The sequence below is a fragment of the Podarcis melisellensis genome, assembly GCF_964234715.1.
Source record: "Podarcis melisellensis genome assembly, chromosome: 3".
NCBI lineage: Eukaryota > Metazoa > Chordata > Lepidosauria > Squamata > Lacertidae > Podarcis > Podarcis melisellensis.
Window position 1 is genome coordinate 23,173,919 of NC_138530.1, and position 27,941 is coordinate 23,201,859.

Below are 27,941 nucleotides of genomic sequence, written 5' to 3' on the forward strand. Positions count from 1 at the left end.
CCTGAAGTTTTGCAAGCAAACGGTATACATCTACTTTTATAAATAATAATAAAAATAGCCTGCACATTCAAAGCTGCATCAAAGCACATCAGACTTAAAAAGAAACTGGTACACCAAGTCAAAACTATAATGAGTTTTACCTTCTGCAAGCATATCTGGAACATCTGCTTGATATCTGGGACCTACTCTGATTTCTCCTTTGTCTGCTAGAAGTGTTTTCAGCGATGGATCATATACCAGTGAATAGAAGAAAGTATCCTAAAAAAAGAAGACATGTATTTTCCAAAGTATTATTAGTTCATGACAGATAAAACAACAGTACATATTTCTGCATTTTAATGCACATGCACCGAAAAAATGCTTCTTTTCCCTGGCAAGTTTTGCATAGGTCAGTTACATCCTATTTTCGGAAGATTATTTTTTTTAAAGCATGGAAAAAATACATTTACATTTTGGGCACTTTCCCCTAAAGTAAGCATTTATTCTCCTAAAATACACATTTCATATACTTTTCAATGCATTTTTATCATGGAACATTCATTATGATGTACCTAAACCCACACAATTCAATGCAAATTTAAAGAATGAGATAATCCAAATGCTGACAGCATTCCAATCTGTGAATAAATCCAGGGCAGATCAGGCTGGTTGTTTTGAAATGTGGATGGAACAAATTTCTTTTTTTAAAATGTTATTTATATATTTTTAATAAATAAAGAATCAAACAACATTTCAATTTTAGCAATCAATCATTCCACCTACGACTTCCCCTCCCTCTCTCCCTCCATGGTTCCCCACTTATCACAAAAGAAAGTTCACCCTTACTGCTGTCCTTACTCAACTCATGTTTGCATTTTAACATATTTACACTGAGTTTTTAAATATTCTGCAAACATTTTCCCATCTTCTTTAAAATCAGACTCATTCTGATCTAATTTTACACATCAATTCTACATGTTCTATCAATTTCAGCTGTCATTCTTCTTTGTGTTTAATATTCGTGCTGCCCTTGTTGCGTAAAAAAAAAATCTATCTGTTTGTGGATGGATCAAATTTCCCTTCCAAATCCTGAGTTAAATCATATTAAAATTTAATCCTATATCACTGGGAAAATAATTAGGCAGTCAGAAAGAGACAGCCCGTTTTCATTTGCAAAATTCTGGCTGAAAGTCAAAAACTGTTTCAGTATTGTTACAATAAAGCATCAATAATTCAAGAAACTAAACATTCCAAACAATAAACACAGACACAAATCATTTTCAACTTTAGCTATTCATGTTATGCTACTTAGCAAAAGGATTATTTGGTTTTCGTAACAATCTGCAGGAAAAATCATAACACTCAAGGAAACCACATATAAAAAGGACGCTGAAAGTTATGAAAAATGTGGCATTACCTCTTTAATGAGATACGACAATACAGACTCTGTCTCATTCAGAAGTGCAACACTGCATTTCCCCCTATATAAACACACACAAAAATCAACAACATATTAATGATTTATAACGCCATTTTCTTCAAGCAGCAAATGACAACAGATTAGTCAACCAAGTTCAGAATTTAGAAATTTTGGTTAAATCAATGATTTTTAAACAGGAAATGGCCATGAATGCACTATGAGTAAACAGGCTTCAGGAAAGGGTATACGTGTGAAGAAAGTAAGGAAGTTGAGTATCATCGCAAATACAAATGAACTAAACACATTAATTATTTCTGCATAAAACTCAGCGGAGAGTAAACATTTAAGGAAAAGGATAGAGACCTTTAAAATGGTACCATCTTCATTTGAGGTACACCCCACTTAAATGCATGTTTTCAAAAGTGGCTGTAGTGAAGTTTATTCAAAACTAAGGTTATCTTAATGTCGTTCAAATAACAGGCTCATGTAAAGCCCCTTTGGGATCCTGACTGCGTAGCTCTATATGCCATATGTAGCCTCACTGGCTGAAAGATTACAAAGGTGGGGGGGGACATAAGAAGAGCATACTGGATCAGGCCAATACTCCGTCTAGTTCAGCATCCTGTCTTCACAGTGGCTGATCAGATGCCTGAGGGAAGCCTGCAAGCTAGACAACAGCATTCTGAATAGGAAGCTGCCTTCTACTGAGTGAGATCATCATTCCACCTTGCTCAGTATTGTCCATGCTAAGTAGCCATAGCTCTCCATGGTTTAAGGCAGAGAGTCTCTCCCAGTCATACTGGGCATTGCACCTGGGACGTTCTTCTGCATGGAAAGCAAACGCTGTACTACTGAGATACATCCCTTACGACTCCCAGGAGAAGGAGATCGGAAAGCTTTGCTGGAAAGGATGAGGATAACACTTTTCCATCCAACAGAGCAGAAACAAAACGCTGGTCATCTCCAAGGGCAGTAGGCGACTGAACACCCCAGATAATGTGTGTTTCTCCAGGCCAAGGAGCAAAGGCAATTTAGCCTCTATCCATTTCTGAACTGAAGCCTGGGAGCCCAGCCCCTTGAGCTGAACATCACCGAGAGGCAAACCATTTTAGTTGAATAAAGACTGAAGATTGGCCAGAAACTGGCCCAGGTAGTTACAGAGCTTCTGGGAAAGGGAAAGAAGCCTCCACAGAAATTTCCATCCACTAAATGTGCACATATCTGGAATCCATTCTTACAAATACAGTAGTACCTTGGTAGTCGAATGGCTTGGCTCCTGAACACTGCAAACCCGGAAATGAGTGTTCCAGTTTGCGAAGGCTTTTCAGAAGCTGAACGTCTGATGCGGCTTCCGATTTGAGTGCAGGAAGCTCCTGCAGTCAATCGGAAGCTGCGCCTTGGTTTTTGAACCATTTTGGGAGTCAAATGGACTCCCGGAAGAGATTAAATTAGAGAACCAAGGTACCACTGTACTGTAATAGGTTAGGATCTGGTGAAGTGCAAGAACAACTTTGTAAAGTATACAGTTTGGGGTTTTATTCCCCTTCCCCCTTTACTTGCCCTTCTACATGGGTGCTGTTTCTTTTTATCTCTCTCTCTTTTATTTACCTCTCCTCATGTTTAGTGCACATATAATTATGTACTTTTAAAATTACAATAAAGATGTCTGCGGGGGGAAGTGAGCACAAAACACCCCCAGGTCTAGTGGATCACGGCTGATGCATGTGTGTGTGAGAGATCAAAGCCGAAACAAGTGGAGAATTCACATTGTCAAAGTGCTGAGTCATTTTGTCCCTGGCCACCACTGCAAGAAGCAGTAAAAAGAACTGACTATTAGGTGGGTAACAGGGTGGCCACATGACACGAGTGTGGTTAAAACAAGAGATTGCAAAACTCCAAAAGGACCTCTGCAAATTGAATGAATGGGCAGTAAAATGGCAAATGTGATTCAATGCAAGCAACTGTAAAGTGTTGCATGTAAGGAGCAAAAACATATTAATTTCACATACATGCTCATGGGGTCTGAACAGGAGGTGGAAAACCAGGAGCAAGACCTTGGGGTCATAGCAGATAGCTTGATGAAGGTGTTAGCCTAGTGTGTTGTGGTCATGAAAAGGGCCAATTCTATGCTAGGGATCATTAGGAAAGGAATTGAAAACAAAACTCCCCAATATCATAATGCCATTGCAGTGGTACCTTGGGTTACATACGCTTCAGGTTACATATACTTCAGGTTACAGACTCCGTTAACTCAGAAATAGTACCTCGGGTTAAGAACTTTGCTTCAGGATGAGAACAGAAATCATGCTCCGGCGGTGCAGCAGCAGCGGGATGCCCCATTAGCTAAAGTGGTGCTTCAGGTTAAGAACAGGTTCAGGTTAAGAACGGACCTCCGGAACGAATTAAGTACTTAACCCAAGGTACCACTGTATACAAATCTATAATTTGGAGTACTGTGTACAATTCTGGTTGCCTCACCTCACAAAGGATATTGTTGAGTTGGAAAGGGTTCAGAAAAGGGAAGCCAAAAATCATCGATGGGATGGAGGAACGTTCCTCTGCGAAGGAACGCTGCAGTGTTGGGGACTTGTTAGTTTGCAGAAAAAGCAAGTAAGAGGCAACATGACAGAAGTTTGCAGATTTATGCATGACGTGGATAGAGAAAAGTTTTTTCCCCTCTCTCATGACCCAAAACTTGTGGACAGCCAATGAAACTGACTGTTAGAAGATTTGGGGCAGATGAAAGAAAGCACTTCATCACACAAAGCAGAGTCACAACTATGGAACTTGCTCCCTGCAGGAGGCAGTTATGGCCTCCAACTTGGATGGCATTAAAAGAGGACTGCACAGTTTCAAGGAGGAGAAAACTACCAACCATGATGGCTATGCTCTCTACCTTCACAGTTGGAGGCAAGCAAGGCTTCCAAATGCCAGCGGCTGGAAACTACAGGAGGAAAGAGAGATCTTGTGCTCATGTTCTGCTCGCTGGTTTCCCACAGACATCTGGTAGGCCACTGTGAGAACAGGATGCTAGACCAGATGGGCCATTGGCCTGATCCAACAGGCTATTTTTATGTAAATGTGAAAAACAGCTTCTTGGGAGTATGGCTTACAGCACTTGAAAGAGAAGTCAAAAGAAGAGCTTTCAAATGGACTTACAGAACTACAGCGCTGAGATTTTTAGATTTCCTGTCCTTCTGCTTATATCATTAGCATTCCAAGTAAGTGACTCCCTACTAGTTTTTCGGGCTTGTTGCTGACCAGATGTTGTCGTCTGGCATACTGGATTTTTAGAATGTCTTTATTATTATTCAAGGGAATAACATCTGCAGGGCTTAGCTGCTCCAAAAATTATTTCAGTGTCTTCTTTTGATTCAGTTATTGTTACTGTTATGAAACTTCACTAGCAATCTAAAAGTGAATGCCCATTTGTAAGTGGATTTTAAAACACAAAACACTGTGTTTCAGATCTAATTTGAATGTCAAGTGATGCATTGAAAATCTGTTTAAAATATAAATCCAGGGTTGTACTCTTACGCTTGGAAAATTTCAATAAGACTATATTCAAATGATTAAAGGTGGTTGGGAAGAGATCACCTACTGTGAACATTAAATAAATCTATTAAAAACACTGGAATATTGACAAATTTCTCCCATTCATCAGGTGTCTTGATAATTAGTTAGAAGACATCAGAAATAATGTTCACTGGAGATGTACAGCAAAATATTTGCCACTCAATTATTATTTTCAGATTCATAACTTTCATTTATTTATATCACACCTTTTTTTTCAAGGCAGCTCACAACACATTTATAAAGCAAATGCAAGATTACAAAGTTCATACTGTAGAAAAGGGAATCACACAAATATGGGGGGGTCACCATCGAAAAGGCCCTGGAAGTATTAATATTAGCAGCAACTTTAAACAAGCAAACAAACAAAACCCTGTTGTACAAGCTTGGGTAGCTACCTTTTTTGACCTGAGGGCTTCATTCGCTCTTCGCTATCTCCCAGGTGCCACGTGCCAATAGTGGGTGCGACCAAAACTGGATAAGTCTCACCACATACTCTCTCTCTCTCACACACACACACACACAGTCATAGCTGTCAACTTTTCCCTTTTCTTGCAAGGAATCCTAACACAGCTTCTCCTCATCAACTGATCTGACCCATGCAATTATTATTTATTTATTAAATTTGTATAGCGCCCTATACCTATAGATATCAGGGCAGTTCACAACATAAAATTGCAATATAAAAACCGCAAAATACATGATAAAAATAAGAACAGGAACAAGCCAAGAATCCCTCCCCCCGCCCCTTCCACAACGTATTTTAAAGATCGGATGTCAATCAGCCAAAGGCCTGGTTAAATAGGTACATTTTCGCCTGATGCCAACTGAACCTCCCTGGTGTGAGCATTTCACAAATGAGGCACAAATTAGTTGCTGTCATTGCTCTGCTCATAAAACAATTGATCTGTTGCCTGGGGAATGAGATGGTTTGTGTACTTTGTACTTAAAACAAACAAACAAACAAACAATGCCACTGCTGCCCAACTTGGTTGGGTCTTGGGGAGGGGAGGGGGAGGGGGACAGAAAAACCAGCTTGGCTATTTGGGGCTTTAAATGCTAATATTAAATTAAATTATTTAGGAATTACAATATGGCTGCCATACGTCCGGTATTTTCCAGACATAGCCGGGATTCATTGGGTCGAAAATGGCATCCAGGCGTTTTGCAACCCATATCGGAAGTGTGATTTTTTTTTAATTTTTTTTTTGCGATTTGCCCCCGAATATAAAAAAGATTAAAACCTCCTTATAGTAATTTCAGATACTGTTTGGGATAACAAATCACAAGTGCAGGTTCACACCGGCAGCAGGACCAGGGGAGGACTGAAGCAGCCACTGTACCCACATGCTGCTCATGAATATGGCTTGGCATTACATGTGAACAAGGCATTTGCCCATTGCCTGTCTAAGATTAACCTCCATATTATCACATTTTCTTTTCCTCTGCTCCTTTAGGCTTGGGACACAGACAGATCTTAGTACCTGCTGGATTTTGTATTCCTGAACCCCCACCTCCCACAAAATGTAGGGGCAACCATGGTTTTTGCTTTGCGACCTGAAATCTGTTTTGCATCCCGCAAAGGAAAAGAAAAAGAATTCTGGAGAATTTTCAAAAACTGGTTCGTTACCTTGTGACATTTACCATATTTTTCCATGTATAAGACTAGGTTTTTTCCCTAAAAAATAATGTCCAAAATTTGGGGGCGTCTTATACACGGGGGACCTCTCCCCCCATTTTCTTAAATCAAGTTCCCAAAAATAGGGGTCGTCTTATACACGGAGGCATCTTATAGACAGAAAAATACTGTAGTTAGTCCTAATAAGGGCATTGGTCTGCTGTGGTATTTTTTTAAAACAATTAAAAGGAGCTTTAAAAGCATCACATACCAGTTGCAAAGTCTGAAAATTCTCCACAGCACAGGTAATATTGTTTTTACCTATGAAGCCTCCAAAAATGAATTATTTGGGAGGGGGGTACGGTTGTTTTAAATAAACCACTTCCATCTGAAATCTGTGTTTTAGTTAATTAACATTATTGGCCTAGGTACATGTGTTCTTTGCCTAAAAGCAAGCAGCAGCTAAGACAAAAATAATCACAAGAGTCCCCTGTGGTCTTAAAAATCAATGAAATTGAGCCAAGGGGGTGGGGAGCAGAGCATTTGCTATTCTGTATGTGGGCTTGGCTGGTAAAATCTTAACCATCAAGGCTGCATTCTAACCTCCCCCACCGAATTGACTTATAAGGATACTGTACTGATCATTAAGCTAATTGCTAGACCTCCATCTGATATTCTGTCTCACACAGTTGCAATTAAAAATATCACTGCTATTACTTGGTCATCAGGATTGATTTTTGTAAATGAAAACAATTAAATGGTCTGACTAGGATTATTGACGTTTCGCAATAAATGCATTTAACATTATTTAAATTTAGCTCAATAAGCTGGTTAGTTTGAAAACCTGTTTGCTTTTTAAAAAACAGTTCCATCCTCAAGATTACATAAAGGCTATTTGCTCAAGGCAGTTCCTGCAGCGTTTAACCTCCTTATTCTTCTTTTTCGTTAACACGACCACTTGAGAGATTCAAATCTTATTTTAAACCAGGATGTTTGAGGATTAATGGAACAGAAAAGCAAACATCCATTATACCAAGGGATATTGGCCTTAAAGTAATGGCAATAGAAACATTTGTCAAACAGAAGGCTGCGCATGCAAAATGGTGCAAGCTTTGGGGCCATTTGAATCAAAGGAGCAGTACCTAGAACGCGTCTGACTTTCCTACGGAAAAATTAATGGGGCTTAGAAGCACTTCAGGACTGTACTTTGCTCTGGGCATTTTAGGCTGAGAAAGCAAGAGAACGCTGATGTTTTAAATCAATAATACTGCCTTAAAACGAAAGGGATTTCAACTTCCTTGTTAACGTCCTGGATTTTAAAAAAGAGGACAGATTAAAGAGATCAAATAAATACTAGACCAAGGAAAGCCAACTTCTGTACTCCCGCGGTTGCTAAGGTTCTGGTTTCGAGAAAGCGAGGAGAGATAAAGAGGGTCACGCCCAATGCCCACCCAATGTGTGCTCCTGTTCCCAAACTCCAGAATTTATACTGCAATGATAAATAGCTGCAGATGATGGCCAGAGGTTGCCCACAACTTTTGCTACAGCTACCGAAGGTAATTGAACTGATTTCTATAAACTTTTTTATTTTTACCTAACCTAACCTTTTTATTTTAACCTTAGAAGAGGGACGTGGGTGGCCCTGTGGGTTAAACCACAGAGCCTAGGACTTGCCGATCAGAAGGTCGGCGGTTCGAATCCCCGCGACGGGGTTAGCTCCTGTTGCTCGGTCCCTGCTCCTGCCAACCTAGCAGTTCGAAAGCATGTCAAAGTGCAAGTAGATAAATAGGTACTGCTCCAGCGGGGAGGTGGCTCTGGTTTCGCCAGAAGCGGCTTAGTCATGCTAGCCACTTGACCCAGAAGCTGTCTGCGGACAAACGCCGACTCCCTCGGCCAATAAAGTGAGAGGAGTGCCGCAACCCCAGAGTCGGTCATGACTGGACGTAATGGTCAGGGGTCCCTTTACCTTTACCTTTTTAACATTAGAAGATGCATGCAAATGTAAGAAGAGTCCTGCTGGATCAGGCCAGTGCCCTGCCCAGTTTGAAATCCTGCTCTCACAGTGGCCAACTAGGCGCTTATGGGAAGTTTGCAAGCAAGACCTGAGGTGTAACAACATTTTCTCCGCTTCTGACTCCTAGGAACTGATATTTGGAGACATTCTCCCTCTGCTAGCAGCAGCAGAACACAGCCACTGAAGGCCTCATCTTCCATGGATGCCGAATCCTCTGGTGACCATCACTACATCTTGTGACAGTGAGTTCCACAGTTTTACTCCCTGCTGCGTGAAGAAGTACTTCATTTTTTTTCTGTTCTGAATCGTCCAACACTCAGCTTCACTGCATGGTTTTGGGTTCTAGTATTCCCCACCCCACCCCCCTTTCTCCACACCACACATAAACTTATAGACTTCTGCTTTGTCCCACCTCCTTACTTTACTACTTTGTAAACTAAAAAATGTCCCAAATGTTGTGACGTTTGTCACTGGGGAGCTGCTCCATTCCCTGGGTGATTTCGGTTGCCCTTTTCTAAAAATTTCCAGCTCTACAATATTCTTTTTGAGGTGAAGCAAGCAGAATCGTGCACAGTATTTCAAGTACGGCTTCACTACAGATTTCTATAGTGATCTTATGACAACGGGCAGTTTTATTTTCAATTCCTTTCCTAATGATCCCTAACACAGAGAATTCGCCTTTTTCACAGCTGCCACACACTGGCTGAGCATCTTCATCTATCCAGCACAAGCACAGCATTACTCCCGGTTAGTCATCGCCACTGACTGGCCAGGCTCCCCAGGAGCATATACATAATATTAGGATTTAGTTATTTATAAGCCCCAATGTGCACCACTTGGTACTTGCTTAAAGTGAATCTGCTATTTTACTGCCCGCTCTCCTACTTTGGAGAGATCCTTTCAGAGCTCCTTGCAATCTGTTTTTGTTTTAGCTGCCTTGAACAATTTGGTACGATCAGCACATCTTGCTACCCCTAACTATAGATCCTTAATGAGCAACTTATTGTCCCAGCACTGATCCTTGCGGTAATCCGCTTTCTGCATTCTTGTCCATTTATTCTTACTCTCTTCTTCCTGTTCCTCAATCAGTTTCTGATCCATAGGAGGACCTTATTTCATGACTGGCAAGCTTACTCTCTCACTTGTATGTCTTTCCAACTGGTACAGCATTTTCTCCCTGTAGTGTTTAACTGCAGCATGGCAAATCATTGTCTGAAAAATACATCCCATGTCCTGGATGGACTGCAATTTATACCTTTCTCCAGAAGAATCTTGTGTGCTTTTGCTTCTACATTATTGGAAATGAAACTTTACAAAACGCATAGAAATATATTTTAGTTATATATAAAATAATGCAAACATGTCATTTGTCCCCATGTTACAGTGGTACCTCACAAGACGAATGCCTCGTAAGACGAAAAACTCGCAAGACGAAAGAGTTTTTCATTTTTTGAGTTGCTTCGCAAGACGAATTTCCCTATGGGCTTGCTTCGCAAGACGAAAAGGCCTTGCAAGTTTGATTTTCAATGCATTCCTATGGGAATCCGTGCTTTGCAAGACGAAAAATTCGCAAGACGAAAAAACTCGCAGAACGAATTAATTTCGTCTTGCGAGGTACCACTGTATTTTCCCAGTTAAAAGCTATAGCTATTTCCCAGATCAGGGTGGGGTGTGTGTGTGTGTGTGTGTGTGTGTGTGTGAGAGAGAGAGAGAGAGAGAGAGAGAGAGAGAGAGAGAGAGAGAGAGAGAGAGAGAGAGAGAGATATCTCAGATGGCCAAATGCAGGTGGAAAAGGGTTCTATTCTCCCTCCTTACTAGTTCCTCTGAACAAAGTAGCACTTAGCCTGGCCTTTAAATTGCAGTGTACTCTGATTGCTTGCAAGCTCATGGTAAGTGCAAGCAACCTCTCCACAGCCATTTGCTATGACATATTCTGCCAGGCTGGGATACAAAAAAAATATTGGCAGATGTTTACACACACCCATCAGAACTTCCTCTTCCATACTGTGCAGAAGATTCCTGCATTGCAGGGGGCATTGCACTAGATGACCCTCATGGTCCCTTCCAACTCTAGAATTGGTTATTTTTAATTATTATTTAGAATATTCCTATCCCGCTCCTATCATAACCAATACCAGGGTGGGGTACAATATAATTAAAACTCATGGAAAGTAAGCAATCACAGTAAGAAATCCACTTAATAATAAATAAGCCCCTGCAATAACTAACTAAAACTAATTACACTTCAAATGCAACAGATAAATAAATAAGATTTCCACATGGCACCTTTCAGTATTTCCATCTTTCAGGATCTTTCATCTTTTTCTGTTTAAAAGTTACAGCGCCCCTTTCCTATTTAATTGAATTCACACTGTCAGTTTAGCTCTCATGCGTTTCTGCCACAATGGGATTCACAGTTGGATCAGCTAGAATTACTGGTGGCAGATGCAGCTGGCTCTCCCACTTAGGATGCTGAAACAAAGTGAGAAAGTACAGTTATCCTCCTGGGGAAGAGTAGCCGGGGCTGAAGATGCTTTTAAAGTGGCAAAATAGGAGTATTTTGCCACCCACCCACCCTTCACTTATTGCATTGGATTTTGGAATGGGAACTAATTTTTATTCTCAGTCTCAGGGAAGAAAAGAGGGAGAGGCTGTTATATTCCAAGCCCCAATCAAGTAGCAATGAAAACTAATGTTTTGTATTCCTATTAAATATACGTGTGTGTGTGTGTATCCTTAATAAATGACCGCCTATTTGTTTTCATAGAAAAGTTTCATGAGCCCACACCAGTACTAAGAATTCATAAAGACTTTACCTCATGTCGCATTCCAAACCACAAAATAACTTTTACACACACACACACACACATACACACACACACTCACTTAGCCTAGATTCAGGTAGGTAGCTGTGTTGGTCTGAAATATATATAAAAAATTGTCCAGTAGCACCTTAGTAAAGGTAAAGGGACCCCTGACCATTAGGTCCAGTCGTGACCGACTCTGGGGTTGCAGCGCTCATCTCGCTCCACTGGCCGAGGGAGCTGGCATACAGCTTCCGGGTCATGTGGCCAGCATGACTAAGCCGCTTCTGGGGAACCAGAGCAGCACATGGAGACGCCGTTTACCTTCTCGCCAGAGCGGTACCTATTTATCTACTTGCACTTTGACGTGCTTTCGAACTGCTAGGTTGGCAGGAGCAGGGACCGAGCAACGGGAGCTCACCCCGTCGCGGGGATTTGAACCGCCGACCTTCTTATCACCAAGTCCTAGGCTCTGTGGTTTAACCCACAGTACACCCGCATCCCTTAGAGACCAACTAAGTTTGTTCTGGGTATAAGCATTCGTGTGCATGCACACTTCTTCAGATACACAATTAGCCTAGATAGGCTAGGATAGCATCACAATCTCTCAACATCCAATGGGCACAGCCCTACCCAGAATGGATCTGTCTAACTAGAGTTCCCTGATAACATGCCAGGAACTACAAGTAACAATTAATGCCTTTCTGCAAGCTTTCTTTCAATCAGCTTCTCCCCATGCCACAAGCCAAAGAGCCCCAAGCATCAATGATACAGAATTTTTAATTAGCCATTCAATGTCCCAATACTAGGCATAATTAAAAAATAATAATTCTTGGGCATCCCATACAGCAGGACTTCCAAACACCACACTCCCCCGAGCCACATAAAAAGGTCGTTTTCAACATTCTGGAAGTCGCAACAGTGCAGAGGAGCTGCTGTTCAAAGGTACTGTGAAAAGCTCATGGGCACACAAACCCACAAACATGCATAAAGCAGAATACTGCATCAGGCCCAAAGCCAACATTTTTATGCACTGTTCAGCAAAAAACAATACCTACCAGTCGATTAATATACTTTGCATACACATATTTTAAAATCGCTCATCAGAATCCTCCATGCAATCATACTAATTTTTCTAGGAATGTTTTTGCTGAGCTATTGTGCTCAGCTAATGGCAAAAGAAAACACTGAATGCAACCCAAAATGCAATTCAACAATTGTATAGAGATGGAAAAGAAACGAGGGAAACAGCTGCTGAAAACCTGCTGGGCAGATACAGTGATGGAGACAAGAGCCTTTCATTTCTGCCCACTGAGTTAGCAGCAGGAGCTATGGCTAGGAGGGAGAGTGTTCATGACTCTAATCGCTTTTCCCAGCAGCTTCTTACCTGATGTGTGTTGCAGGAAGAGACTCATATTGGCGAGACAGAAAAAGCTCTCTGTGTTTCAGTTGATGTTTCTGTTTATCAGTCAAATCTACTTCTTTGGGAATTTCACATTCTTCTTCAACTTCTTCTACACAAAGGAGGAAAAGAGAAGAGTGGTGTTACCTTCAGCTCCACACTTTCAGGCAGATTTTTCAACCCATACACCTTGCTCCTTTCATTTCTGCAGAACAACCTGGAAGCAACCAAATGTGCTCTGCATAGAAAGTACCTTTTCAGGGCTGGGGGGAGAAATAATCAATTTAAAGGCATGCCTTTAAATTGATGGCAAAAGAAGGACCTCATCTACACCTCACTCTGAAAGATCAGTCTTTTATTAAAATCAGGTTTCCAGTATATTGATGTACACAGATTTACTGCAAGTAGTTTTCAATACCTTGGTAGATATATATCATCTTTCTGCCAAGCTACTCAAAGTAATTTGCATTAAAACATAACCAGGAATTGTCTTTGGCAGTGACCTTGATTATTTTAAAAATAGCCTATCCTTTTCTGTACATTTTCTGAATCTGTAACCATATATACTCAATTTTAAATTTGCCACCATACTATGCATGAAATTTAAAACTCTAAGCACGTTCAGTTTTCCTGTCTACAGCCTACCTGTGGTCCCTTTGGGCCTCTGTTCAAATACTGAATGGGGTGGTATTCAACTAAGTCCAACTCAGAGTAGATAAATTAAAATTAATAAGTCTAATTAGTCGGGTCCATTAACTTCAATAGATATAATTTGAGTAGTACCTACATTGAATACCACCCTTGATTCCAAAAACGATACTTTTGCCAAGATCCAGAGTATGACTTCAGTCTCATGATCGGCTTCTCCTACTTCCTCATCATGAAAAGACGTTTTTGAGCCAGTTTGTACAATCATTTCACAGCTGATTAAGCTGAGATACTCACAAACCATTTGCTTGAGCAGAGAGCCCCTTTGCTCTACACACTTTGCGTGAGCCTCAGTTAAACCAAGGAACATCTAATTAATCACAGCCCAGGAACAAACCAGGATATTAAATGAATCTTCAAACTGATACACTTCGCCAAAGTATAATCCTTTGAATGTGACCAATGAATAAACAGAGAAATCCTGAAAAGAAGAGAATGAAGAAGAGGGAAATAACCCTACAACCTTTCATCTAGTTGGTTAACCTGCTTCAGGGCTGTGCCCCTTCAGGCTAAAGGTGAATGATTTTTTTCTTAATACAAAAAAATCGCTGTACATAGAAAACTAATATGTTGGGGCAGAGGTAGGGAACTTGTTGCTGGACTCCAATTCTCACCATCCCGGACTACTGGCCATGCTGGCTGAAGCTGATGGGAGATAATGTCTAACAACATCTAGAGGCACCGTGTTGGCTATCCTTAGAATGACGGACCAGCAATGTGCCTTAATCAGGGGTCACCAACCTAAAGCCCACAGGTCATTTGACCAGCCCACAAGCCGCCCCCAAACTGAGTTGCCCGCTTGCGCACTGCACTAAACCACACAGCGTGGCGTGGGGACTCACTTCCGCAGTGCCGGGAATCACGTCTGTGCACGCACTGGAAATCGCACAGGACCGATCTGGCCCAGGCAAGTTATACCTTGCTGACCCCTGGCCTAAATGGATAATAGCTTCATATACATGAAGTAGAGAAAGAAAGTTTGTAGCTGACAGGCAAGATTCAGAACTTTCACTCACACCACTAGAACTATATATGATGGGATTGATCAAAGTACCATGAGCAAAACTTAAATTATCACTTGTGTTATTCTGCAAGCAGTATTGGAAGAGTTCACATGTTTACAGTGGTACCTCAGGTTTCATATGCTTCAGGTTACATACGCTTCAGGTTACAGACTCCGCTAACTCAGAAATATTACCTCAGGTTAAGAACTTTGCTTCAGGATGAGAACAGAAATCGTGCTCTGGCGGCGGGGCAGCAGCAGGAGGCCCCATTAGCTAAAGTGGTGCTTCAGGTTAAGAACAGTTTCAGGTTAAGAAGAGACCTCCGGAACGAATTAAGTACTTAACCCGAGGTACCACTGTATTTGGTTTGTATATTTACAGCCTGCCCTTCAACAAATCAGATTCTACTATCAGAATACTCAATGCAGTCGTATTATTGAAAAACCAGCCGTCTCATATACCCAATGTTGTCTGGGAATTCTAACAAACCAAAAAATCAATGCAGGTTCATGCCGCCATCTTGATTCGAAATGGCATTCAGCTATATCCAAACATAAGAACAAAACCTACTCCTTGATTTCTGGAACCAACATGCAAAATCTGGTCACGGTATCTTAAGAAACAGGCAAGCGTAAAAAGAACTGACAAACCGCTTACTAAAATAAACAGCAGACACATGGCTCTACAAGAGCACTGATAAATTCCTGCACAAATGGGAGAGCAACTTTGGATTTAGATTCACTTTCCCCATGCAATATTGTAGCGCAAGGTGCAACATGGCCCTCAGTAAGTGGAAGACACTTTCCTGTGTGTCACTTTCTCATCCAACTTATACACACACAGAGACACACACACAATTTTATTATTTATACCCCACCCATCTGGCTGGGTTTCCCCAGCCACTCTGGGTGGCTCCCAACAGAACACTAAGAACAGAATAAAATTTCAAACATTAAAAACTTCCCTAAATAGGGCTGCCTTCAGATGTCTATACACACACACACACACACACAAAACACCACACTTTTGCCTCAAGTTTTTCATTCCTTGCAGTGACTTTTAAATGCACACTATCCTTTACTTTCTAGTGCTTCTAACCAACCATGCTTCCAATTCAGAAATACCTTACAAATTTATATAATTGCTCAAAACCGTTTCCCTAGCTCATTTACTGGCTTTTCAAGTGAACCCAAGCACACTTTTTCCCGAGATCACGAATTCCTTGGTTATTTTATATTTCACATTTAACAAGACACATAGATTTTCTTTTCATTAGTCTCCCCGCTCGTTTAATTAGACCGCCTATTAAACTCTAATGAAGAATGAAAGGCTTACTGTGCCCCTTTTGCTCAAACAAGGAACAAACATTAAATCCACCCACAGTGTCTGGGCGGCAAGGCACCTCCCGGCAGCAAGCAGGACTTTAAGAAAAGTCTCCGCCAAAGAATCTGCCTCACATTCATACCAGGAAAATGCAGCAGCATGTGATAAATATTTAATCGTTTTAGGAATCCAAAATCGGTGCGCTGTCATCAAGGAACAGAAAGCTGGAGCTATGGAAAAAAATGAAAGCAGCAAGATGGATACTCACCAGGAATTTAAATTCATGCTGCTGAGTGAATGAGTGCCACAGAAAGCTGTCCGTGTGGAAGGCTAGTATTAGTTCTGATCACAGTTGTGCATCAAAGGAAATCAGTTATATTTTGAAGGGGCAATTCTACCTGGCATTTTAAGGCGAGTCTCAGAATTGTAAGGCCAGAGGCCATTCACACACATCCCCTTGATGTACATACTTCCAAACTATCCCAGCTTATTCCATTGATAAACCTGTCATCCATGAACATGTCAACAACTTTTTAGAAGCCCGTTTATACATTAAAACCCAAAACAGGTGACTATATCTTCTTAAATTCTAAGCCAAAACATGCAAAAGCTTTTTGTTCACAATGAGTCCCTTTGCTTCTCTTTGTATGAGTGCATCTGCATCTCTTTGTATGAGTGCACCTTCAGGAGCAACAGCGTAGAATCATGGGGTCATAGGGTTGGAAGGAACCCTGAGGAACATCTAAGTTCAACCCCCTTGCAATGCAGGAATCTCAATTAATGTGTCCATGACAGGTGGCCATCCAACCTCTGCTTTAAAACCTCAAAGGAAGGAGAGTCCACCATCTCCCTACAGTGGACAGTCTGTTCCACTGTCAAGTAGCTTTTACTGGGTCTCACCTACTCACTGCAACAAGGCGATGACCAGGTCAGGCCTATGTGGGCACACTGTCAACAGTGCCAAATTCATTCTGCCCCTGCCCCAGTAAACAACAGAAATGCCACCATCAGAAGGTGTGGGAAAGCACCGCCCTGCCACACCATTACCTGACTAGAACAAGCCAGTATTAAGACAACTTCAAATTACATCTTAATACCTTGTCTGGTTCCATCTCTGGTAACCATGGCTTCCCAGTTTGATCATAATGCGAAACTCTGGTTAATTAAGAGGCTTCCTGCTTTAATTGTAACTCACCATGAAACCCAAAGTCACAATCTTAATGCCCTGGCAAACAGACAACAATTTTAATCAAGGATTTCTGCTTCGCTTTCTGATTTTAATCAACGGCTTGTGCTTGTTTGTTTTAATCAGATATATAGATCAAAGTTATTTAAAATCAAGCCACCTTGCTTTCTCTTTTACATCTGATACATTTCCAACTGATAAACAGAAGAAAAGGGGAACCTTAAAGAACAGGAACTCAATAGCAGCAAGCTGAAAGCTAAGTTGAACGTATACTCTTTTTTAAAAAAAGAAAACAGAAATACACAATCATATTCTGCAAGTTACATGCAGGATCATAGAAAGATAAAGAAATAATAAATCACACAAGCATTATGAGACAGCCATCTCACCGTTTAACAAATCTGTTATCTGTTCAATACTGAACTATGCCAAAGTTATTTATTTTCTAGTACAGCCATACTTCAGGTTGCGTTTTTTCGTGTTACGGACCGCCGAAACTCAGAAGTACTAGAACGGGTTACTTCTGGCTTTCGGCGGTCGTGCATGCGCAGAAGTGCTAGATCGCACTTTGCGCATGCGCACATTGCAAACGCTGCACATGTTGCGAACGCTGCGGGTTGCGAACGTGCATCCCGCACGGAGCATCCACTGTATCCCTCAATATATACATCAACTCCTGGCAGTGGAGCATATACAAGGTTACTTGCAAATTGCGACTGGGAGAGGCTTCGAATTTTTCTGTGTGGCTGTTAGTGGGAAAGTGGCAATTTCTACAAAGAGATACAGAGAGAACCTGCCAAGCACCATAAAAAATATAGCAAGAGTAACTGCTGAAGAGGAGAAAGGTTGCAATAATGTTGCAACTAATTAGGTGTAGACTGAAAACTGGAGGATGTGCCGTGCCTCGTCACAATACCGGATTTGCATGAAGTCAGGGTGCGGCAGGAGAGCAAAAGAGAAGGTAGGTTGCACAACAGCAGCAGCCATAGAATGGGAGTGAGAAGGGAGGAACACTGAGATGCCAAAGAATGGCACGGCTCCTGCAGTTTTAAAATGCTTCTGCCATCAACATAAATATATATCAGGGTGGTATAAACAATAAAATACAAAGTAAAACTAATAATAAAAAAGCACAAGAAAGCAGCTCCTTCTAATGCAAAACTCAGGTGATGAGTGCCAACAGAAATGGTGCCGAAATAAGGTCACTGAAGGAGAGGAACTGCTATGGTTGGAGAAACTCTTGAGATTGGCAGAAGTAGCAAAAAAAATACCATATTTTTCGCTCTATAAGACGCACCACACCATAAGACGCACCTAGTTTTTGGAGGAGGAAAACAAGAAAAAAATATTCTGAATTTCAGAAGCCAGAACAGCAAGAGGGATCGCTGTGCAGCGAAAGCAGCAATCCCTCTTGTTGTTCTGGCTTCTGGGATAGCTGCACAGCCTGCTTTCGCTCCATAAGACGCACACACATTTCCCCTTACTTTTTAGGAGGGGAAAAAGTGAGTCTTATAGAGCAAAAAATACGGTACTTTAAAACATCTAAAGCAGTAACAACCTCACCCCCTTCCCCAAAAACAGCCCAACGAAAAGTGAGAAATGCTCAGTAGCGGTGGAATATTGAATATCAATTGGAAAAGGGAAATGGGAATGGAGGGTGGGAGTGGGGAGTAGAACACCTGGTTGAACACCTATAGTATCCTAGATGACAGCATTTCTGACTGGCAGGAACCCTGCTGCTAGGAGATAAGGATACATTGCAAACATTTTGTTTTAGGCACCACTTGTATGATAAAATTGGTCCAATCCACACATATATCTTAAGCACTTTTAAAATACACAGCTACCCCCTCAAAGAATCCTGGGAACTATAGCTTACCCCTCACAGGGTTGCTATTCCCAGCACCCTTTGCAAACTTCAGTTCCCATGATGCTTTGTGGGGTGCCATGTGCTTCAAATGAACTTTAGATTTCAGCACCAGGGTTTTTTTTATAACTGCCCTTAAAGTGGCTTTCCTTTTGAAACTCCTCTGTTTAACTTCAAAAGGAAAGCAACACCACACCAAAATATTACAATTCATTAAGAGGTTTAATAATATTAATTGTAGACAATTGGGACAAAGGTTTTTGGGCGGGTGTATGAATTGCCATGCCAATGCCAGGATGTCTGTATTATCAAACAACTGCTCTGTGAATTACCACTGTCAACTATGCAATTTTATTACCGCCTCTGAACTTTCCGCATTTAATTTCCCTCTAATCCAGGGGTCAGCAAACTTTTTCAGCAGGGGGCCAGTCCACTGTCCCTCAGACCTTGTGGGGGGCCAGACTATATTTTCGGGGGGGGATGAACGAATTCCTATGCCCCACAAATAACCCAGAGATGCATTTTAAATAAAAGGACACATTCTACTCATGTAAAACATGCTGATTCCTGGACCGTCTGTGGGCCAGATTTAGAAGGCGATTGGGCTAGATCCAGCCCCCGGGCCTTAGTTTGCCTACCCATGCTCTAATCTATTTACTACACACACACACACTCACTCGTGAAATTCAGGGCAGTCCCTCAAAGTGCCACAAAACGTTTTGTTGCACAAGCGCTGCCTGGGCATTGTCTGGGGAGTGCAGTCTGGATCGCCAACCCATCTGGACCAGATACTTCTGCATGGCAAGAACATCTGACTCAGCCCTCGCTCTCCAATACCAACACAACAGCCAATACAAAATCTATAAAGGGATGAAAGTTCCAGGTGAAGAGTCAGCCAGTAAAGATAAAGGAAAAAGGAACTGCTGTGCGTATGCTTTCTTTTATGCTGAAAACGGTTAACAAGCCTTTGAATGCGGCTAGAATGTTATCATAAACTTTCTACTTTTTTTCCTAGCTGCCAAACAAGTGTGTAAATGCAGCGGGAAAATATATAGCCTACTCTGTTCAGACATTCTCTGGGGTGGATTGATGGCAGGCTGTGTTTGCTTTTATGAGAAACCAAAGAAAAATACTAAGCTGGATCAACCTGAATTACTGAACACCTTGGGACTTAAGTCAAGCTTAAAATTGCTTAAGTCTGCTAAGTAGCTTAAATCAACAAATCAAAAATAATACCCTGAGGTTTCAGACAGGGTTTCTCCCCCCACCCCTTGCCAGGCCTACCTGGAGATGCCAGGTATTAAAACAACAACCCTTTGCATTCAAAGAATGTTCCCTTCCCTTAAAGCATCCCAGTTTTCTGTGAATATGTATTGCAACCATTTCCACCACAGTTTATAGTCTTCATACTTGGAAGCATATGCTTGTCTTTGTCGTGAGACTTAGATGGAAGTACATAAGTGCTAATGAAATCAGTACATTTCAAAATTATTCGGTAGAATTTCTTAGAAGCTTATGCAGACTGGATAGAAGGCAAATTATCCCCTCTTAGCATTTTTCCTTTGCACAATCATATTTTGTCCCCCCTCCTCTTTTTTAAGAGATATGTATGGGAAGAGGAGAGGGTGGACATTCCATGGCACAAGTGTAAATCCTTGCACTCATGGGCCATGTTAGTTGGAAACCACCTTTAAAACTGCATGTCCTGTATCAACAACTGTGACACACTTGGGAATGACCGGGGGTGAGGGAGACTTTTATTGTAAAAATCTTTTAAAACGTTTCAGTGCTATTGTTGGCATCCGTCTGTCTCAAGAAAGAAGGGAGTGCACCTCTGGGGTGGAGTCAAGCCACTGCGTTAGCAGCACTGGAGTGTCCTTCCCAGGGCACAAGCTTGGGCAGCGTGTATGGAGGTCCTCAGCTGCCCAGATGACAAGACTCCATCTCAGCCTGACTGATGTCGTCCAAAGTAAAGCAGAGTAATACGTCGGGCACCAGCTTAGCTGCAGGAGTTGCCAAGAGGCGGCGTATAAGTGCCATTGAACCGGCTTTGGGACTCCACTCTGGACCTGTGTAGGGTTTACACCTTAGCCTTTTCTTCTCCCAAAGATATCCCACAAAGCAGTGAAGGTTTAGGATCAAAGTTTTCCTTCTACTTAATAGGCTATCTTCCCAGGTTGACGAACCCCATCTGCCCCTCTATAGGACAGAAACCACCTTCTTGACTGTTTGACCCACTATTGGTCTTGTCTGTGTAATCCATCAGAGTTTGTCTTCACATGCAGGGGAAGTCTCTAACTCACCAAGAGTTTGAAATCCACTGGCTATCTTCATCTTGTTCATCCGGCCAATCTAAGCCATTCCTCCCAGTTAAACAGAGGCAAATTTCTAATTTTCAGCTTCAAAAGCAGCTGAATTCCATTAGGCTGAAAACTTCAACCATTCAGCAAGCACAAAACGCCTGTGTGTTCTTAAAATGCTGCCACCTTCCCTTACTTCTTCATGACCTCATTAGCTTCCTGTGAGCATTATATCTAAATTGCCTAGGTAAGGTCAGCCACAGACTGGGCATTATCTGCAGCCTATAAACCAGAACTTCATTACTGTGGCATGCTTGAACCTGCTCCTGCCTCCCAGCTTTCAGCTCTCATCCACTGTTAATTAGCTCTACAACGACTCCCCACTTACCAACTTCTGTCCCCTCCTGTTTACCATAAAATAACACAACGATTAACTCTATGTATCTAATCCACCAAAAGCCAAGGAGGCCACCAGGCAGGTGCCCATCATTCCTAGACCTTCTCCTACTCCCAGATACAGTTATCATTGCTGGGAACCAGTGGTATCTATCAGAGGGAGAGAGGCCTATAGCCAGCCAACTACATATTGTACCTGGTCCTATGCAACACTCTATACAGCAAGAAACTGTATCCTGGATGCAGCCATGCCATACGTGATTCCCTGAACCTCATTCCCTCTATTCAGTTCCACCAGGGACTGAAGATATTTGGTGGGATGCAGCTACATGGTCTCTTGATTTTCACATAAGAAGGCTGTTGCGCCTGGAGAAGACTTTGCTACACCCCTTAGAGACCCATTGTGACATGTTTGCACAACTCTTTGAGGATGAAGTAACTCTCCTTCAGCACCATATTGATGGGATAGTTTCTAATGAGGTGTCCAACACTATTAGTGGGATCAATTTCAGCTGACATGGCCTGATAATACAAAGTGCTTGAAGTGACACACTCAACTATGTGCCTCTCTTGCGAGCAAGATATGACTGGTTGGGCACAAGGGGTGGTTTACATCTTGAGTCCTGGTTACCACTAGTCCACTCATCTGCCAGACAGGCCTGCTTAGGATAGGGGAGTTCAGGATCCTGTACCAGCTGCATTCTGTTCCCTGCCCCTGTTTTATGTCCTTGGTGTGTTTCCTGGTTCAGCTGCTTGTATAAGCTTGCTTTTCATTGTCCCCCTCCCCTTACATTGATTCCTTATTTGAATCATTGTTATTACTATTTTTACTGGTCACTCCCCTAAAAGCCTTACTGGTGAAAGTATGAGTTTATTTTTAAGATTGTCCTCCAGAAAGTTGGCTCAATGTCATGGAAATGGAAATCTCCAAGGATGTGCTCTATGCGGAACGGGCTTCAGGCACCAGGCCCATCGGCAGACCAACTCTTTGATACAAAGAATGAGACATGCAAATAAGACATGAAGGCTGGCAACATTAACCTCACCACGTGGGAATCCCTTGTGGACCACCTGAGTGCCTGGAGACAGGGTCAGATCATGTATCCATAGGAAGATCCATTCTACGTAGGAAGAATGGCTGCTGGGAAGAATAGAGAAGACACACAATGGTCCATCTGCAGCAGCACAACTGGACACCTTTGTCTGCCTCAGCTACAACAAAACAGGTCTCTCCTGTATCAGTCTCTACAGCTACAGCAGGTGCCGTACCTCTCTAACAGTTTGACTTCACCCCCAAAGGTGCACTCCTCCACTGTCTCCTAAGACACACAGAATGCCAACAAAATATTAAAGGATTCCCAAGTTGGTTTAGAAAAGCTTTCAGTCTCTTTATCTACCTTATAAGTGTCATTCCCCTCCTCCAAGGAGCTGAGGGCAACATACATGAGACATTGATAGTTTACAATTCTCATCACCCCTGACCATCAGGGATTCTAGCTGGGACTGACAGGACCTCTGGAGGAACACAGAATCTCCAACCCCATGAGATGAATTCAGCTGAAAGGCAATGGCTTGCCTGTAATATCCCTACTTTCCTGTATGCATTTTGTAGGAAGATGCTAAGAGTTCTCCCATGGCTTAAAACTCTGAATGCAGACATGATGCATAAATACAAAGCACTTCTACTGGAGCATGCAAAATTCTAGGTATGAAATGAGACAAAGCTGGTAAACAGATGTATTTACACAGGATGGAGGTCTGCAGAATAAAATCCCCTTTACAAGATCTTTGCTTTCCCAAATCTCATTAATATATTAACAAGTCATTCATTAAAATAAGCCTATTGTGTACTTATGACAATATAAAACTTTTGCTCTGTACTTAAAGAGTTGACACTAATCTGGTTAATGAGACGCTCATGAACAGGAGTCAACTACTAATTATACACTGTCATTCACAAAAGGGAGAAATGGCTATTATATCAAGGAAAGGAACTCATTATTAGTGTTCCTTTATGTCCTCACCCCCAGGGTGGGAGAGGCACAGCATGTCTTCCTCAAAATAAAACCAAATAAAGCAGAATTATTAGATGGCCACTGTTAAAGAAACACTACAGAAAGTTTGTTTGTTCAATCTTCTGCTTACAGTGGTGCCCCGCTAGACGAATGCCTCGCAAGACGAAAAACCCGCAAGACGAAAGGGTTTTTCGGTTTTTGCGACGCTTCGCTAGACGATTTTCCCTATGGGCTTGCATCGCAAGACGAAAGCCCATAGGGAAATCTCGGGGACCTTTTTTTAAATGCTGGCGGTGGGGAGCAAAGCCTTCTCCCCCCCTCCGGACTTCAGAAGAGGTCCAGGAAGGCCGGCGGGGGCGAAAGGCTTTGCTCCCCACCGCCAGCATTTTAAAAGCGGTCCGGGATAGCAGGGAAGCACTTCCCGCTATCCCGGACGGCTTTTGAAGGCAGGCAGGGGGGGCAAAAGTCTGCCTGCCTAACCGGGGGCTTTTAAATCGCCCCGGGACTGTCCGGGGCGATTTAAAAGCCCCCGGACGGCTTTTGAAGCCTCCCCCCGCCGCCCGGCTTCGGGGCATCGTCCCGATGCCGGGCGGTGGGGCAGGAACGCCTCCCCCCGCCGCCCGGCATCGGGGCATCGTCCCGATGCCGGGCGGTGGGGCAAGAACGCCTCCCCCAGCCGCCCGGCTTCGGGGCATCGTCCCGATGCCGGGCGGTGGGGCAGGAACGCCTCCCCCAGCCGCCCGGCTTCGGGGCATCGTCCCGATGCCGGGCGGTGGGGCAGGAACGCCTCCCCCAGCCGCCCGGCATCGGAACGATGTCCCGAAGCCGAGCGGCGGGGCGAGAAAGCCTTTGTCCCCCCTGCCTGCCTTCCCAGGGGCTTTTAAATCGCCCCGGACAGCGGAGAAGTCCTCCGCTGTCCCGGGCGATTTTAAAATGCCGCCCGCCAGAAGAGGTCGGGGGAAGGCGTTTTCCATAGGAACGCATTAATTGATTTTCAATGCATTCCTATGGAAAACCGTGCATCGCAAGACGAAAAACTCGCAAGACGAAGAGACTTGCGGAACGAATTAATTTCGTCTTGCGAGGCACCACTGTATTTGTTTCAAGAAGTTCAGAGAAGTTCACATTAAACTGCTAGGCAGGCTTCCCTCCACTCTACCTCTGAATAACAGATGATAGGACATAACTATGACAAACAGCTATTGCATTTATGCTCTGCTCTTCAGCTTCCTAGAGGCATCTGCAAGGCCATGGCCAAAGTCATGGCCAAAAGAGGATGCTGAACTCAATGGATTTTTGGTCTCGTCTTGTGTTCAGGTGCTCTGTGCTGTTAATTCCTTGTTATTCAGAGCTTAACGAAATGTCCAACACTTTTAAGCAGCTCACAAGGAACTTATGACATTCCATTCCATTATTTGTTTACTTCTCAGTTGTCCCCCAAACTTCTCAGAGATACCACTCAAATCCAAAGCACTGAGCAGGCTGACATCCACTCTGCTTTAACAATAGGCTTATTCACATGTTACACTGAACACAATATCCCAATTTCTACGCATGTACAAGTGTTTGTGTGGAAGAGTGTACACTTGCTGATTTGTACAGCTCAGCTGTTGTGTACAAAGATTACACAGTGGTACCTCCAGCTGCGAACAGGATCCGTTCCGGAGGTCCGGCCGGATCCTGAGGTTTGCGCAACTTTGTGGAGTCAAAACATACACCATCATGTGATAGACAACAATCCCATGACTGCAGCCATGGAGCAGGAATTCTAACAATCCCACCCCTTGATTCCTTTGGTTTTGGGCCAGTACATGTATCCATTGGGCTTTTGTTGTTGTTGTTTAGTCGTGTCCGACTCTTCGTGACCCCATGGACCAGAGCACACCAGGCACTTCTGTCCTCCACTGCCTCCCGCAGTTTGGTCAAAATTGGGCTTTTAGTTGTTGTTTAAAGCTTGGATTTTGTTGTATTAAATTGCACTTTAAACAAAAACCTTTGTGAGCCACGTTTGAAGCCTTTTTGGCCGAAAAGCAGCATCGAAATAATCTATAACCATAGAAAGAACAATCTGTGTTAGGTCTCTACACAAGAGATGGGCAAAATATCTGCTGGGAGATCTCTGGGTAGATCTGATATTATTTCTGACTCTTAGTTGTTTAGTAATAGCAACACAATAACTAAGCTCTTTCTCTAAATTATAATGCCAAAATGAAGCAATCTGGGGTGAACCAAGAAAGGATAATTATGTGCAAGACCAGTGAACTCCATTCAATTCTTTTGCTTGACTCCTTGGCTCAGAATTCTAAGCGTTTTCCTTTTGCACCAGGTCAAGTTGGAAGATCTAAAGGTTGTAATAAAAAACTAAATGGATCCTACAAGATGGACGTCTGTTGGTCTCTACTCTACAATGAATACACTGTGTTAACTGTCTTTTTACCCATGATCTCATTAAATAATCTATGGCCTTTTAAACTGGGGGTGGGGGGGGGATATTATTTGTGTTTGTTACTATGGTATGTATTTCTGTGTTTTTAATATTGTAACTGCCCTGTTAGCCTTGGATGAAGGGTGGTATAGAAATGTAATAATATAAATATCTAAATATAAACTAAATATTATAAGATATTTATATTAAATATAAACATAATATAAACTAACTAAATAATATAAAAACTGGGAAATAGCTTGATATGCTTGGATGGGTGTTACAAGGCAATGAAAAAGGAAGAATAAGAAAGGAAGAGTAAGGAAAGGGCGGAAATCAATACGGCATTTTGCCATGATAATTTCCAAAAACTTAGCACATTATTTATGCATGAAATAATGAAGCCTTGTTGCGAAAGATAAAGAAACCGCAAACTACATTAAAGCTATCCCTCTTTGGCAGAATATCAAGATATAATTATTTTTTATTTATTTTTTTTGGCAGAGTGTCAAGTTCTAAACTTTCAGTTCTGCCTCAGCTAAATATCTTGCTCCTATCGTTACCAATTAGAACTGAGCAAAAACAATCTCTTCAATGGCATATACAAAAACAGAGTTCGCACGGGCAACAAGAAACTACAGCTAAAGGTATTAACCTTCCAGGCGTAGACACAGCGAGGGCTGCTTACCAAATTGTGAATTATGTCACTGCGTAGATAAATACAAAAGAAACATACAATATTGCTGAGCAAAGCCACACAGATATTCAGCCGTGAACTATGTCATTGATAAAAAGGAGGAATTAATAGTTTTAAAATGAAAGGGCTATCGATTCAGCATAGCAGTTCACGAACAAAAGGGGGGATTTTTCTCTGACCCTACACAGCTCTCAGCAACCAGCATTTCATCCTAAGAAATCCATTATACAGGGTCCCCCAGTATAGGAGTATTGGCAGAAATCGCTATCAGCAGCCTTCTTTCCAGAAGCAACAAAGCAAAGGGTGAAAGCTGAATTCCACCCCAGGGGTGTGAGTGAAGCTGTGCGGGAATGCAGGCGGGTGGGCACTTAAAATGCAACAGACTGTGGATAAACTGCATCTACATGAAGATGCACATTCCAGTACACGCACACACAGAAAACTGCAGAATCCATGCAGTTTGTTTCTGAAGGAAACAATCTACTTACTTGCATGCTTGTCTGCAAGCATGATGAGGCTATTCGAGATGTCACGGCGTCTGTAAAAGCACACCACTTTTGCCTCAACGTTGCCATTGGCAGTCTGCAAAAACAACATAACCCATTAATAAATCAGTGTATCACAATTGTGGAACGCATGGCCAGCAAAACTTGGCTATGGGAAAGCACTAATTGTTGTTGTAAACCTCCACCTCATTGGTCCGTCCGTCCCGTTCCCCCCAGCCAAAGTTTATCTCCATCTTTTTTATGATTGAGCATGTGGCAGATTATCAGGCCAACCATTCCCATCCCTTAAATCCTGGGATAGGAATCCTGGCACCCTCTAGACCAGCCTTTCTCAACCTGTGGGTCCCCAGATGTTGTTGAACTACAACTCCCATCACCCATAACTAGCAAGGCCAGAGCTCAGGGATGATGGCAGTTGTAGTCCAACAACATCTGGCGACCCATAGGTTGAGAACCGCTGCTCTAGATGCTGTTAAGACTACAACTCCCATCATCCCTGACCACTGGCCATCCTGGCTAGGAATAAGGGGAGTTGTAATCCCACAACATCTGAAGAGCTGAACGTTTCCCTGCCTCCCAAATTGCTGCATTCTCTGACTGGGGAGCAGGAACAGCCAGTGTGGGAAGGAGATGCCACGCTACTGCTCTTCCAAGTTGGCTGCTCCTGTTGGGGAGTCATCAGTGCAGCACTTTTTCCACCCTTG

General features: G+C 42.5%; 1 protein-coding gene across 5 annotated transcripts in view; it reads right to left on the reverse strand.

Moving 5' to 3' along the window:
- The window catches only part of MTA3 (metastasis associated 1 family member 3), a 115,004-nt gene that overhangs the window by 75,605 nt on the left and 11,458 nt on the right, over positions 1–27,941 (reverse strand). For all 5 annotated transcript variants that reach the window (XM_081903991.1, XM_081903992.1, XM_081903993.1 and 2 more), the window contains exons 3-6: positions 27,220–27,313; positions 12,796–12,922; positions 1,397–1,460; positions 141–258 (exon numbers count right to left, since the gene is read on the reverse strand). In XM_081903991.1, coding sequence (XP_081760117.1) covers positions 141–258; positions 1,397–1,460; positions 12,796–12,922; positions 27,220–27,313 — 403 coding nt within the window. The remainder of the gene's footprint in view (positions 1–140; positions 259–1,396; positions 1,461–12,795; positions 12,923–27,219; positions 27,314–27,941) is intronic.